The sequence below is a fragment of the Triturus cristatus genome, chromosome 10 (genome assembly GCF_964204655.1).
Source record: "Triturus cristatus chromosome 10, aTriCri1.1, whole genome shotgun sequence".
NCBI lineage: Eukaryota > Metazoa > Chordata > Amphibia > Caudata > Salamandridae > Triturus > Triturus cristatus.
The window spans coordinates 528,618,169-528,633,803 of record NC_140593.1 but is presented as its reverse complement, the minus strand read 5'-3'; the positions used below and the strand labels follow the sequence as shown (position 1 = coordinate 528,633,803).

The 15,635-nt window shown below is 38.8% G+C and overlaps 1 protein-coding gene across 4 annotated transcripts in view; it reads left to right on the top strand.

Annotated features, from left to right (window-relative positions):
• DPP6 (dipeptidyl peptidase like 6) overlaps window positions 1-15,635 on the top strand; it is a 2,129,336-nt gene that overhangs the window by 1,143,513 nt on the left and 970,188 nt on the right. For all 4 annotated transcript variants that reach the window (XM_085631994.1, XM_085631993.1, XM_085631995.1 and 1 more), the window contains exon 5: window positions 889-963. In XM_085631994.1, coding sequence (XP_085488120.1) covers window positions 889-963 — 75 coding nt within the window. The remainder of the gene's footprint in view (window positions 1-888; window positions 964-15,635) is intronic.

Sequence of the window (15,635 nt, the reverse complement as noted above, 5' to 3'; positions counted from 1 at the left end):
TCACCGTTCTTTAGCCCACTCTGCCACCCCAGTTCAGACATGGCCATATGCAAATCAGTCTGACCCTGTGCCTCATGGGAACAGTCCAGCCTGAACTGCCAAGCCATGCCTTCCCTGGACCGGAAACAAGCTTCCTAGGACCGGTTTCTGGCATTTCAGCCGTCTTCAGCCAGGCTTGCTTGAATCCAGTGGCAAAGTGAGCAAGGGACTCATGTCTGAGCATACCCTGCCAACTTATGGCGAACAAAGCGGTACAAAAGGGGGTGGTGATGGACATTGGAAACTTTACTTAACCCTGCTTCAGAGGTACATTCCCAGTGTACTACTTGGATCTTTGGGAGCCGATCTAAATGGGCAGAGTCACAGGGGCACGCCACGAGGGTGGTGACATGTAGTAGCGAGAGGACACGCTGTGAGAGAACTGAGTCGAACACCGGGTATTTTTCCCTAAGGTCCATCTCACTGCTGACTTGGCAAGCCCACCAAGGAGGCATTCAAGTCAAAATGTACTGACCGTTTTTCTTTTGGTGGATCAGTGGTGTTTATGGCTTAGTTGAGTAATGTCTCGGCTGTGGGGACCTTTGTTTGACCTCGTGGTCACAGGGTCAAATCATTGCGGGTCCACTCAGCCTTTCATCCTTCTAAGGTCGATAAAATGAGTACCATTGAGTTGGGTAACAATAAACATCTGTTATTCAGCAAAAAGATACCTGTCGCAATGAATGTGCACTTTACAAATACATGATATGTTATGGTAGTGAAAAAATGGCCAAATACTGGTCTGTAAGTGGGACCTCGGTTGTAACAGCAATAGTAATTATGATTTAAATTGTTTTTTGCTGAGTTTTTATGTATGGCTAATAATTTGCTTGAATTTCTTTTCGCTAGGAAACGTTCAAGGTCAGCAAGTATGATGTGTCCCCAGATTTGAAGTATGTACTGCTTGCATATAATGTTGTGCCAGTAAGTAACATTTATTTACGCTCTTTCAGTTTAAATTTATTATTTGATTATGCGAATGACATAACTATATTTCGTTGCCATGGTACTTAAACCTTGGCTTCTAGAAATAATGCCATTAATAATGCTGGAAGACATTATTGTTCCATATCAGCCTTAGATACCCTGTATTAAATACATAGGGAAATATCTTTTGTTCTTTCTTTGTTGATTTCAGTCTTTCTTTCTCTCTCTCTTTCTCCCTTTCTTCTTTTATCACTTTATTTTTCATTTCTTCTTGTACCTTTCTTTGTTTTGTTCTTTCTTGTACACCACTTGCTGCAGGGCTCACAGGATGTGTCAAAGAAACAAAAGTGGAAATACAATTAAGGGAAAGATGAAAAAAGACAAATCAGAACAAATATTAAAAGTGAACAATTAACACCTTTCACAACTCATTCAAATTATCAGAACTGATTCAAAATATTTTTGCAACAATCATGTGAAATAGCGATGTTTTAGATGGATGATGCAAAGATCGTCATGAAATCTGTCATAAAGGGGGGATATTTTGTCCAACACTGTGTGAATGCAACCCAGCTACATTCTATCCAATTGTTAGAAAGTTTTTATTTTTGGACTCTCAAAGTGTATTTTGACTTTTAGTACCGTCTGTTGTTTTTAGCTTGTCTGTGCCCCACCTGTCTTGGATCTTCCCCAAAAGGGATAGCCGAGCCCCTTCTTCTAGATCCATCTCTTCCAAACACAACTATAAGCACTTTCCCTGTCCATTGGTTCACTGGGATTTACTAAGGAGGTGATTCTTGAGTTACCTATGACAGAGCACGTCATGCTTCTTAGGGTGCAATATTTAGATAGCACAAAAGTAATGGATGGAAATTCTTACTTAAATATTAACCGCTGTCAATGGCATAGGGCTCATTCAGTTCCATAGATTTTAACGTGCCTGCACCATTCCAGACTGTAACCAATCATATGCAATCAGTAGTGACTCTGCCACAAAAGGGAAATATACAGTCTAAACTTATACGCCACTTCCCTTTTAAATTGTAATTCAAACAACCCCTGATGCATTTCAGCAATATTGGTCAGCTTACCTTTCTGTATGACAGACTGAGTATCCATGAAAGAGCAGTCTTGTGACCCACGACTGTGAAAATACATGCCTCTTGAATCAACGCTCTTAAACAACACTTGAGATGGATGGGATGCGTGAAACGATCTGAATCTTGCATAATTAAGTTGTGCTCCGTCTATTACTTTTAGGTCTTTTGTTCTATTACAGACAAGAAGCTTTACCAAACTAATGCTATGCAAACGTTTTTCAAAATACACAGCAAACACTCAAATAAAAAAGTCTCATTCTGACAAATTACTCAATTTTGAGGGTAGACAGGGCTGGGTGGCCGGTCGGCGGTCTAGCAATTGTGTTCAAATCGCATTTTAAATTCTTGATGGAATCTGTATATGCTCTAAAAACATGTGAAGCTCTCCATTTCAAACTTATTCTATCAGCCACTTGTTCATTTGGAGGTGTACTGGTCTACAGACCCCCAGGACCCAAATCCCCCTTTCTTAAAGAGCTTAAACTTCTATTAGAACCCTTCTTAGCTAACAAATGCCTGACCATCATGGGTGATTTTAATTTCCACCTCAAAGAGTCGGACCACCAAGAACCATGCTCACTTATAGAAGTTCTCTCTAATCTGGGAATGACGCAGCTGGTATCCGCCCCTACTCACAGGGTGGGTGACTCACTGAATGGTATTTTTACAAATGTTATTAGACTGGCCATCAAGTCGTCACCCTCATTAGTTGGTACAACCACAGTGCAGTAGCCTTTTCTTTAACATCCTTGTCCTCAGTCAGAAGCAGTCAACCCCCTTGCATCTTGATTAGGTCAAGTAGCTGGAAGGGGGTCTCTGCCGAAGCACTGTCTAGAGCACTAAAAAGTATATCTTGTTAAATCCCAGGGGATATAGATATGTGGGTTGAAGGCATTTGCAGAGTTGCTGGAGAGGGAAGCCCACAAATTGGCACCCCCTTAGTGCAGTCTCGCAAAAAATACTCTCTTCTTCAGCCACCTGGTATATTGATAGGCTCAGAACGCTTAAGTGTTTATGGAGGAAAAACCTGAAGAGCAAGAAAAAATCACATATAGAAAGATCATTAAAGAATGCAAACTAGCTTTAACAGAGGAAAAATCCGCTAGAGAACTCTTTAGGGTAGTGCTGCAGATCTCCACCGCTCAGGTCACAGGAGAGCCGGAGGGCTCACAACTATTTTGTAATCAATTAGCAAATTTCTTTCACACTAAGATCGTAGACATCCATGAAGGGTTTGAAGTAACCCCCTATTCATTCACAAAGTGAATCTCAACCAGAGAACCTCAAATGACATCTCAAGGGATGTCCTTTCAATTAGACCACAAGACCGAAGTACTATCTGTTTTTCCAACTCTTACCCCTAAGATGGTGGAACAATATCTTCTTAATACAAAATCAGGGTCACATCGGGAGGCCTGCCCGCCTGCAGTTCTTCACCTGGCAGCCAGCACCATAGCTCATCCTCTTTCTAATTTAATTAATAAAGTGATAATCTCGGAATCTTATCCCCGTAGTTGGAAGGAGGCATTTATCATGCCCCTCCTAAAGAAATCTAGTCTGGATAGTACAGACTGTAAAAACCTTCATCCGATTCTGCTGCTTCCCTGTCCAGCAAAGAATCTTGAGAAGCAGCTTAATATCCATTTGATGGAAATTACAGAACAGCACCATTGGCTGAATAATTTTCAGTTCGGCTTCAGGAAACATCATGGAACAGAAACCGTGCTGATCTCAGCCACAAACTGCATAAAGCGGCTTGTGGATAAAGGACAGGGTGTGGCTGTGATACTCTTGGATCTATCAGAGGCTTTTGATGCCATCTCGCCTTTGCTGCTGTCGGATTGACTCTAATGTTTGGGTATCTTTCATCAAGCCCTGGCACTTCTGTCCTCATTTCTTAGGGATAAATCTCAAAAGGTGAAGGTACAGCACTTCTACTCAGAAGTTTTTTCCCTGCCATGTAGAGTGCTGCAGGACTCCTCGCTGAGCCCCACGCTCTTGAATCTTAATGATTGGGATGAAGGTGGTGTGATATTCTAATGACACTCAAATTATTGTGAATCGTCAAGATATCATTCTCCATAGCAGATAATGTCTTGCGATTTATGTTGGCAGTGGCAGACTGGATGGGCCGAAACTTTTAAAAACTTAATGAGGAAAAGACAAAGGGGCTGATTTTTGGCACAGGATCACACAGCTGGAATAGTAGCTGGTGGCCAGAATCACTAGGAACCTGCCCGATTTGGGGAAAGAAGACTACGAACCTTGGAGTTCTCGTAGATACTGAAATCAACTTTAATGTCCAGGCGAATCATACAGTAGCAACCTGCTTCTGGATCCGGATCATAAGGATGCTTAAGAAAATCTTTTAGATCATAAAGAAGTATGGGTAGTGAGGACAAACCCTCACACCACAACAGAAGAATGCCAGGGGGGCACTTGGTCATTCTGTTATTCTGTCCCTTAAAGTCACAGGTACCACACAGAGCTATCAAACAGATTTTAAGTTTTTTGTACTACTCAGACACTGGGCACTGAGACAGAAAGATGGCTTCCCGAAAGTCTTTGACTGTCTAGGGTAGTTTGGCTGAGTAGTCAATGTCTAGTTCTGAACTAGAAGAGTAAGACTTGGTATTTTGTATAAAAAGAATAACACTTTAATAATGCCTTAAATATAGATATACTCACATAAAAAATTGAATTAAACAATGGAAATCATTCAATTAAGAAAAACATCAAGTATCACAAATGAAATACAAGTAGCAACACTAGGCACCCATTTTACATCACTGATATATTCTGTTTCCAATCATTAGTTGTTTAGAATTGCTCAGCTATTAAAAATCTCATTTGAGAAACAAAGATATGTGATCTTCTTGTCAAAAACATAACACTCCATAATGTATTGTTTGTAATCACTAGCTGATCGTTATATTTACAATGATGAAGGCAAATTTTGGGGAATGATGATAATATTCTAACATGGTCAAATCTAATATGCCAGTTTTTGTAGTTAAAGGTTGTTCATCTGGTGAAAAGTATTTGCCTCTTAGTGTATGTACAGAGTGTATAATGACACTTCTAAATTGGATAGCTCATGACCCAGTGGTGCTAATGAGATCTGGTCACCGTCTTTGAAACAAAAGAAATGTACAATCTCTTTATTGAATTTTTAAAACATAAATATCATCTCTGTCCTGCAAGGCAGTACATACAAACATCAACATCAAACAACATGTGATTGTCCGACCTCTTGAAATATCTGGGACTGCGTATCATAGGATATACAATAATATCAACTCACTACAAAATGCAGAACATGTTAACATCACTCTGCGTCAAGCATTGAGTGTTCATGGGCTTGCGAATGGAGGTATTGTCCAAAGGTTCCCAAATGTCCTTGGGCTGGGATGACGATGGAAGCTCTTCTGCATAGAGTTCGAGATTTTCTTTACAATATGCTAAGTCTTTGATCCAGTGGTCTGCCCGGGGGGGGGCTAAAGTACTTTCCCATGTAAGCGCCACACAGCACTTTGACATAAGCAGAGCAATTCGAACAAACCTGCCAATGACCCTCTTTAACTGAGACACATAGCATACCTGTCACCATCTTTATGTCCAGAGGGGAGATGATACATATTGGTAGTGCAGATGGCAAACAGGAGTATGACCTCTTGGCACAAACAGCACACACAAGGACCATGCAGGAGGTCTTCAAACATTGGATACCAAGGACACATGTTCTTCAACCCAGCTCACTGAGGGTGGCAATGGAACTTTGATTAAAATCACTCTACCTTCAGGCTTATTTGTAATGGGCAAGGTGGGCCAGTGCCTCAAAGAGTAACATGCAGACTGTGATTACAGGGAAGGACTGTGCTCACTAGGCAGATGTGATTAGCTTACCTACACGTGTTGATGTAGCTTGGGAAGCACTCCTCCAGACTCTGATAAAGTGTATCAAAACCTCTTTGACTTACACACCAGATGGTCTGAAAGGTATAAGCAGCAAAACTTCAGCAGGGGTTCAGTCTCATTTCTAACCTTGAGAAAAGACTCCACCCTCAGCAGTCAAATGAGCATGAAACATATATATCTGTATTGATGGAGAACTTCCATTTCCCTTTGCTGGATACAGGTTCCTGCTTAAAACCTCTGGGGACCTTTTAGAGTCTGATGAAGTGGGACACTCCTGTCAACTAATGGTGCACCAGTCTTCCCAAATTCACAGTTCTCCCACTCTGATTAAAATTGTAGTACAGCCTAACCTGGCTTTGGTGATGTATACTCTTGATCTGGTGGCCTGTTCACCAAATGGTTGTCTTGATGTGTTGACGCTTACCCCAGCCTATTTAGTAAACAGTGTCTGGTTTTGAGGTCTAACGGTTAATGAGTGAAACTCAATTGTCGAAATTTACTTAATATATCATGGATTTATTTAATACCTTTGTATCAATAGGCATTCTTCACAGGCCAACACGTGTTTCACGACACCATGTCGCTTCATCAAGGCCATGTAATACACATTTCATAATTGCTTCTTAGACAGTTTACAAAGTTAGGGGAAAATATTTTTCTTTATGTACAGGATACGTAATGCTCATAAAATGGGTTCTGTGTATCATTCCTCCAGAGTGTCAAATTTTCATTATATCGGTACGATGGCCGCAAGCCAGATTCCGGCGGGGGTTTAGTAAACGCTATTTTCTCTATTCAGGGCTGGGCAACCTTCACACTTTTGTTTTCTTTGCCTGAGACCCCTATGTAAGGCATGGAGGTCCTCGAAGGGGAAAACACACAGTGCCTAGATCTACTATGAATGGAGAGTTGAAGGTGCTCAGTGACTTGAAGCATTTGCGCTCCTTGTTTTGGACTTTGGACTTCAAAATGACTTTACCCAACAAATACACTTTCTGTGAAGGAGTTTGTTTTCACTACTCCAGCTTCTATAGTACCATGCCCTATCACAGCATTTCACAAACATTTGGTTGCAGCCCACTGGGGTCACTAGCCGATTTCTATTGTGTCTAGAAAGAGCAAAAGTTGCTGTTAAATTTTGTGTTTATCTTGTCACAATCATGTTGTGCCTTCTGACACATTTCTGCTTATTCTGTTAACATCTGGATTGGTGTTTACTTTTCTTTCTCTTAAGGCAAAGTGAGAGGAGTTTGTAAAGTGAATTATGTGACAATTGTGCTAGGGTACATGGAGTGTGTAAGGAAAAGCTACAGGATGCCATTGTTTTGTGACATACAGGAAAGTTCAAACTATAACTTGTGCCCCCACTATGCACTGCTTGTGACCTCACATATTGTATCACTCAGGGCATGTTCTGTGACATAATTTATAACATCACCGATGGCATCTCAAATGACATCATTGGTGACAACACTGATGACATCATCCAATGAGTGTGTTAGTTTTATAGTTTACATAGTGATGGATAACTACCATATTACTTTTCTACATCATTCTGTACACTCCAGCTAATTTCTAAGTGTTTACAAAACGCCTGTGTTTATAATGCATCATAGGTGTGTTGAGGTATTGAACACGTTATAAATCTATGTATTGAAGATGAACTCTGTGTGCACGTTAGCATAGACCTCAGGAAAGGAGGAAAATAAGATTGTGTTGCGATATGGGTAGCACCAACACAATAATTTGATATGGGCAATATATCTGTTGTGTGCACATTGTGAATACCGCCAGTGTTTCTGATAACTTAAAGTTTTGTTAAGGTGAGACATGCTTGAGTTTAGAGAATTGGTCTTCCTAATTCACTTGTAATGCTTCCCTCCTCAGCTGTGATAAATTTGTTAATATACCTCTACAAATGATATTTCCTTGCTAGCTGATATCAGTTGTTCATTCTCTTTAGAAGAGTATAGTTAAACAATTCTGAAGATTAAAGTATTAGGCCACTTCATGGTTTCATAAGCCATGGCAATTTTAAATGTTCATCAGTTAGTTATATGTTATGCCCAGAATAAGTATTTTTTCAAGATGGTTTAGAGGGCATATACCTTTATTATACAACTTAAACAACTGCCATCAACAATTCTAGTCTTTAAAAAAAATGTTTTTAAGTTCCAGAGCTCTTTCTTTAAAATTATTTCTGTCTAAATGAAACTGAACCATCTCCGTTAAACGAATTACATTTGAGATGATTGATTCAGTTCAAATATGTTTTATGTTCTCACACACATTTTTGTATGCATGGTACTAGGCTTGAAAGCTCAACCAAATACTTTTTAGTATGTATGTTTTTATTGTTTGTATATCATGGACCTCCTCCTGAAATTGTAGTAGTATTGGGGTGGTTGTGATAGATCTGTAAATGATGTTCGAGAGCCTGAGCGCGTGGATGAAGAGGGCCTGTTTCGGTATTTTTTTTGCACTTCTTTGTCTCCAGTCTCATGGTGTCCGGGCTTCCACTGTGCTGAGATCCACTCAAGTCCATCAGCTAGGTTGGTAGGGAGCTGGTTTTGATGGCTTTGTAAATGCTGCTGCTTGGTTTGAAGATGGTGTGAGAAAACAAGGGAAGTGAGTGTAGTTCCGTCAGGGTGGGTGTGATGAGGTCATATTTCTGGAGGACCTAGATGAGACATGCTGAAGAAAGAAATGAGGATTCCCTTAAGGGGAAACACTGTTAGAAAAAATGAAGAGTAGCATGATAAAGTATATATTCCTCAATCTAGTTTCCAATCTCATACACAATTAATTAAAAATAGTTACCACTTTTTATCATACAACATAATTACGTTAGGTTAACTATATTTTGTGCCTCTGGGTCACGTACAATATTTGGATAATTGCAACTAAAAACTATTCAAGTAACGCAAAGGCATTTGTTATATTTTTTTATATATTTGGAAGTACAACAATCTCTGTTCACCAACCATCCTTGATTTTATGTCTTTATTGTCAGCATAACTGTAAGTTTATAAATTGTCCTGGAAAAATTTTTTTGAAGAGAATATTAGGAAGTATATTGGGGCTTGTCACACGTCTACATCACCTGTCTCAAGTTAATCGCATGAGAAGCGGAATAGCACTAAGCATGTTTCACTGTACTTTCAGTTTTTGAGAGAATATTGCCCGGTGTATTACGAAATTCTTTCACTGAAAAACCATAGCCCAATTAGTCCATGTTTGTGACACATTTATCCCATGAGAAGCGGTTTTGAATCAGGTAAAGTTCAATGAGTAACTGTGTTCCACAGCTTATCCTTCAACAAGCTACTATTAAAATAATCCGTACCTGAAAAATCTCTATCGAGTCGCTTCATAGAAGTGACAGTTTCATGAAACAGAAAGTCTATTTTTATTTCAATTTATTCATATAGTCACGTTACTAATAATATATTTAATTGAAATACATTCCTTGCCTATCGTCTGGTAGACTCGTATTTCAAGAATTGAGAACCTTTTGCATAGAAATTGTTACTAGTGCTGGATGAATTTAATTGGTAGAAAAGTGTTTTAGTTGTATTTGGAGCCAAAACTTGCTCCCTGGAGCATGGTAAATTAGTTTCTTTTTTTTCAGAAGATGTATTTTACTGAACAAATGTAATTGCTATATTCTTCAATCCAAATAAATCTCAAATTTTAAAAGATCACTGATGCAAAAGTAGAAGCTGAATTGAAAACTAAGGCAATACTCCACAAAAAGGAATTGTTCTGCCAGACAAAGTGGATGTCTATTTGGAAATCTAAAACCAGTGGATAATGTTACATATGTTTCTTTCTGTTGAATCAGTAAATGTTTAAAATTTTTGTAATCTTGACTCTCCCTTCTCCAAAGAAAACTGACCCATTGACCTGGACATAGGCACGCTTTTATATAATTTTATTAGGCAGGTATTAATTGAGTATGATAAAAAGAAAATCCACTGGCTTGTGCTAAATACATTAGGTTTTTAAGAATTGCAGTCCCATGAGCAGTGCTTTAAGTTATTTATTTTACAACACACATTTTGCAATATATCGACTATTGACTCAATAGATGTAGACTACAGGCCATTTGGAACTAACGGAGGTTCTACCCGAAGTAAAGCTGTGAAACAGGAATCCATACTATTTATTTTAAGGAGCAGATTCCTTAAAAAATGGGTTAAAACATAGATTACGCAAACAATTTTATTTGTGCAATTTGGCATGACCTCTTATCAATTTGTAATGTAAAATGCATCCTCTGTGACTTATATCTTCGGCCTTCTTTCGTTTCCTTGTCCTTTTTACATGAAGAATCTCAGCCTTATTTTGAGACTGAGAATATCCTTCAAATTGAATGATGGGCAAATTAGAATGTACACAGACACTGTAATAGTGGGTCTCAGACAGCAAAGCTAGGTTAGAAAGACTTTACAGGGTCAGCCAGCAGATCTACCACGCAGAATAGAGAGCCTCCACAGCCTCAGAGACCATACATACCCCTTGAGGTATATCAATCTTTCAGATTAGGGCCTCCTATGACAGGATTTTATGTCCAGATACTAATGACACACAGAAAGTTACAAATTTAGATCCTAAAATGCCTCTTCATAATTAATGAAATAACAGAAAATGTAATATGTAAGAGTTCCCAGACACCAAAAAAATGCTGCTGTAGTGTAGGTAATGGCTGTCGCCATCACAGCTTGAATTAACACTCATAAATGAGTTTTGATGTGTTAACCCATTTGTCCCCAAACAACTGCTTGCTATGCTCTGAAATACACTAATAGATGCCAACTCTATCATTTTTATTATTCACACATAATTTGTTGTGTCAAAAGAGAAATCTGTTTTTTTTCCTTTGGCATCTAAAAGGTCCATGCACATTATGGGTAAAGGGTCTGATTAAAATTCAGAAAATATTAATTAAGAAATTACCTCAAGCCCAATGTGGCTACTGTATGTATTTTAACCTAATCAATGTATATATTGGCTGCCTGCTCTTTATCCTAGAGAAAAGAGAAATTGCAGAAATCAACTGACTGAGACACCAATTCTTGTACATATAGGGTCTTAAAGAGATGTTATTTTGTACCTCTTGCAAACCTTTGCACACTCAAGTCCTCCTAAATATTTGTCCCCGGGTAAATGCTGCTATGTTTATTTCTTATATTTTCATATGGTTCAGCCATCTGATTTATATATGAGTACATGTTATGAGAGCGAGAACAATCACCACTAAAGACTTTTGACCCCCCTCACCCTCATAAAAGCCATGACCTTAACTTGTTTATATAAAAGTAGATGCATATCCAAAACACTCCTCTCTTATGCTGAATAATGTGAATTGAGTTATAGGAAAAGCAACATATTCATTATACTTACCCCACTTAGTGTTGGACATGTTTCAAAAACAAACTTATGCTGTAGTCCTAAACAGATTTACAGAAAGTTGTCAGCCAGATTAATGGCCTTCCACGGTAGGATGTAGATTACAAAAGGGTGAATTAACTGCGAAGTTCATCAGACTAAAAACATCAATTTAGGTTGTTATTGCAAAATGCACAATCTGTTGAGGAAATTGCAATGACATTAATGTCTGACAAAGATAAATAGTTACATTTTCAGTGGAAAATGTTAAATATCTGCCACAACAATCACTTAGACAATATTTAACATCAAGCATTGCCACAAATACTTGTAAAAAACATGCAATTTTTGGGGGCATTCACATCAAACTCCTAGGAATTCCCTGGTAATTTCACTCAGAAGATGGATTGGTTATCTATATTGGGCGATTTCCACTTGTCCAAACCATTGTTGACTTCTGACATTGTGGATTCAGACTCCAAACGGAATCTGACCCGACAATTCAAACCATGAAGTATTTTGACTTTTCAGGATTTAGCTTTTTGGACTTTGCTACCACCCTGCAACATGGCTGGAAAACAAAATAGGAAAAAATAATTACAATTTTTTCAACCCTTTGCCATTATCACCTAGCTTTTTTCCTTCTTGAACTTGACTAACAATTGAATTTTCTACCTGCCACCTAGTCCTGCGGTAGGTGGCAGGTAAAAAACGTATGGCACCTGTCGATATCATTTGACTTTGGAGTCATTTATAGTTTGATAGGTGGACCGCAAGCCCATTAGGTAAGCATTGGCCTATGCTTCTGTCCCGTAAGAGAGAACGACCCACCATATCTCTGTACAGTGCATCTACTAGTGTGGCAGATACGTTTTTGTCACAGCTGAATGCCGTTTACGTGTCCTGCATGCCATTCAGTTCTGCTTTTAAAAAACAAATCCTAAAAGTGGGATGTATTACTAAAAAGTTTCTTTTTAAACCTGCTGTGAAGATGTTTTTATCTCTGCATGTGAGAGACATCGTCAACTTTGCATTGAGACGACCATCAAAACAAAGGCAGACCTCCAGGCAGCCCTGTGGTGAATGGATCGCTGAGTTTGATTTAGCTGTTGACACTGCTAGCAGTCAATAAGCAATTCACTACCTTTAATAGAGGTGATGTTCTGCAAGTTTGGTAGGGGTGGGAGAGCTGCTTATTTGTGCTGATGCACTTGTCCTGACAAACACTAAATTATTCCATCATTCTGTGGTCTGAGAATTCTGTGTGGAGGGAAAAACAGATTGCAGATGTGTGGGCCACACCACCTCCTGCTTAATAGGATCCTGTGATAACTGAATAATGCATCTGAAATACAATACCATACTATGTAAATACCACATACACACATATTACTTCTCCAATCACTCATTGACTGTGTGCCTGCCTATTACCTTGAACAACACTCCCCTGCCTTTTGGCTAGGCTCACACATTACAACAGCCACATACATACATCTGCAGTAAAGTTGTCTTGACCTATGTCAGGAAAGTACAGAACTCCTTGTACTATAGTTATAAGCAGACCTGTGGGACACCAACATTTTCTACTGGACCCCTCTATGGAAAAGGTAATACCTATATAAATAATTACTATGAAGTCGATATAACGTTTTGTTTGACAGTTTGCCACACCAGCAAATACTGATTGCTCCATATTAAAGCAATTATTGGAAATTATAAACCCTAGATGAAGGGAACGAGACTCATTGGTGATGCAATTTTTTAAAAAATTGTAATTTTTTTTTATTTGATTTTAGCCGTAAATGAGTGAAAATTAACATTTATGTTTGTACAGCACTTCAGAAATAATGGGTAAATCCTATCGTCCTTGGGGTATTCTTTTTCCAGACCACCATACTGCCAATGCCCCAAACCACATAGAAAAGGACTAGCATAACCACTGGTCTATCGTTGGTAGTAATTTAGTATTTTCTTTAGTATTCCCTATTTCTGGATAATTTGGCCTATTTATAGACATTGCTGATAGGTTTGTTTAAGGGTTATTTCTTCCTTTCCTGAGGCTCCACGTATGTACAGAGTTGAAACCCCAAGATTCCACCAGTGGAATGATTTGGGATTCTTGTACCCACTCTACCAGAAGGAGTTTTTAAAAGTCTTTTCCAGAGTATGCTGACACCCGTTTGTCTCAGAAGTTACCAGGTGACTTTAAACAAAGGCTTATGAAGAGAATCCGGTGTCCAGTTTGTCTACTTAATTTGTTCTGGCAAATCCATTACAGAGAAGTGATTTGCACTACCTTGGATACCAGCCCATCCTTGTTGTGAGGGGAACAGCCTGCACCACACTAATTCATGGGTTGTTTCCGGAGGGCAGTGGAGATCTGTGATACACAGAAGAAAGCACCTGTAAGTGCAGAACAGGAAGTGAGGTGGGATACGCATTGTGGTATTCATGTGTGCTTAAGGATTACGTCAACTCTGAACCTTCTAGTTGCATCAGCAGTAGCTGAGTTAGTTGAATGAAGTACCACTGTGAAGCCCGAGACAGTAGCATCAGTATTGTTGTCTTTATATCTTACAGAATGGTGTACAAATCATAATGGAACAACAAAGTGTGAAAGTAGGAATTTAAGTTGTTACCTGAATGCATTTTCTTAATAGAAACATTCATATTTGCAAACTTGGAATTTATCCCAAAGAGGAAAATAGAAGCCAATTCTTTTGAAAACTTTAGCCAAGGTGAAATTATTGCATTTTCTTTGGCTACATTATGGAACCTTGTTGCTCATTGCTGAAACTAGCAAGAACCTTCAATCATCTCCAGGCAACACACCAAGATTAGACAGCTTCATCCACAGCTCCTCCATACAGGAACTTTACAAAATGCTTATATCTAAAGAAAACATCAATCCATGAACCCCATCATTACTGTTGGAAAGTTAGTTCTGCCTCAGATCTATAGCCTCCTCCTACTTAGATTGTCTGAAGACAGTTATTTATTGTTCCTCTGCCCATCAATTGTAACTTTCCCCTCAGGCTCTCAAGCTAAATTCCCAATGATTGATTTTTTAAATATATATTTGATCCTGCTTGGCGTGCTATTGTTTGTTTTGCCCAGGCTAGGGGCAAGCAATAGAGTCTTGTTGTTGTTTGCATTTCACTTGTCTGGACTATACGCTCTTGGTTGCATTAGTTGTTTTGACATGTGTTATCCTGCATGTTTTGTCTATCACACTCAGCAGAACAAAGGTGTAAGCGATGCTATTACACTGAGAAACAGAGAATTGCTTACTGGTGTGTTGGGAACACGAATATAGTGCATCAAGACATTACTCTGTCTAAACTAAAAAAACTAGTGAACACCTAACAAATATATACAAGCATAAGTTACGTGTGTGATCAAAAACAGCAAATGCTTGTGTCAAAAAAATATATTTCTGCAATATGACTCACTCATAAAACAGCCTAGAGCTAAATAAAGATATCATTAAAAAGCGTTATATCACCAAAATTAATATTTTTGGGGTAATGAATGTTATGGTATATGTGTGTGCTTTTATAAAGGCATGACTGCTTCTGTGTGTTTCTTTTGTTTCATCATCTTTAATTAACCGTATCTCCACAGACTGCCCTAATTAATTGCATATCCTACTGAACATTATGCAGAGAGACATATCCCCACTCCTGACAACAACAGCTACAATATCTGTCCCCACCTCCATTAATGGAAAGGTAGGGCCTCATGTAGACTGCAGCAGATGGGATACTATGTCACAAACATGACAGATATTCTGTCCTCCATATTACAAGTACATTATTTCCGATGACACTTGTAGCGCAGCGGGTGGGATAGCCATCACATTTGGGATGGAGAATCATATCCCCCAAAGTCTAAGTCATTGGTAATGTCCTTTATGTATAATTTGATTAAATAAGAAACCTTGATTTCAGCTGCGCCAGAACATCCCTATAAACATGATCACTGACCTTGAGCTTTGGAACAGCATCTTTTTAGCCTTTGATGTCTCTAATCACTCGCAGTGGACAAAATAATTATTTTCAAAATGGTGTGTTTTGTTTTTAAGGCCTGTTCAACCTTTCAGACAAGACAGAATGCTGCAACCTTGTTCAAAACCTGGACTTCCAAACTTCACAGCTTTTTAAACAACCCAGGCTTAGGTTGCAATCCATAGGCTGCAAGATCACCTTTACAGGTTCACCTCATAATCCTTTTAGTAGTATAGTATAGTAGCACAATCAT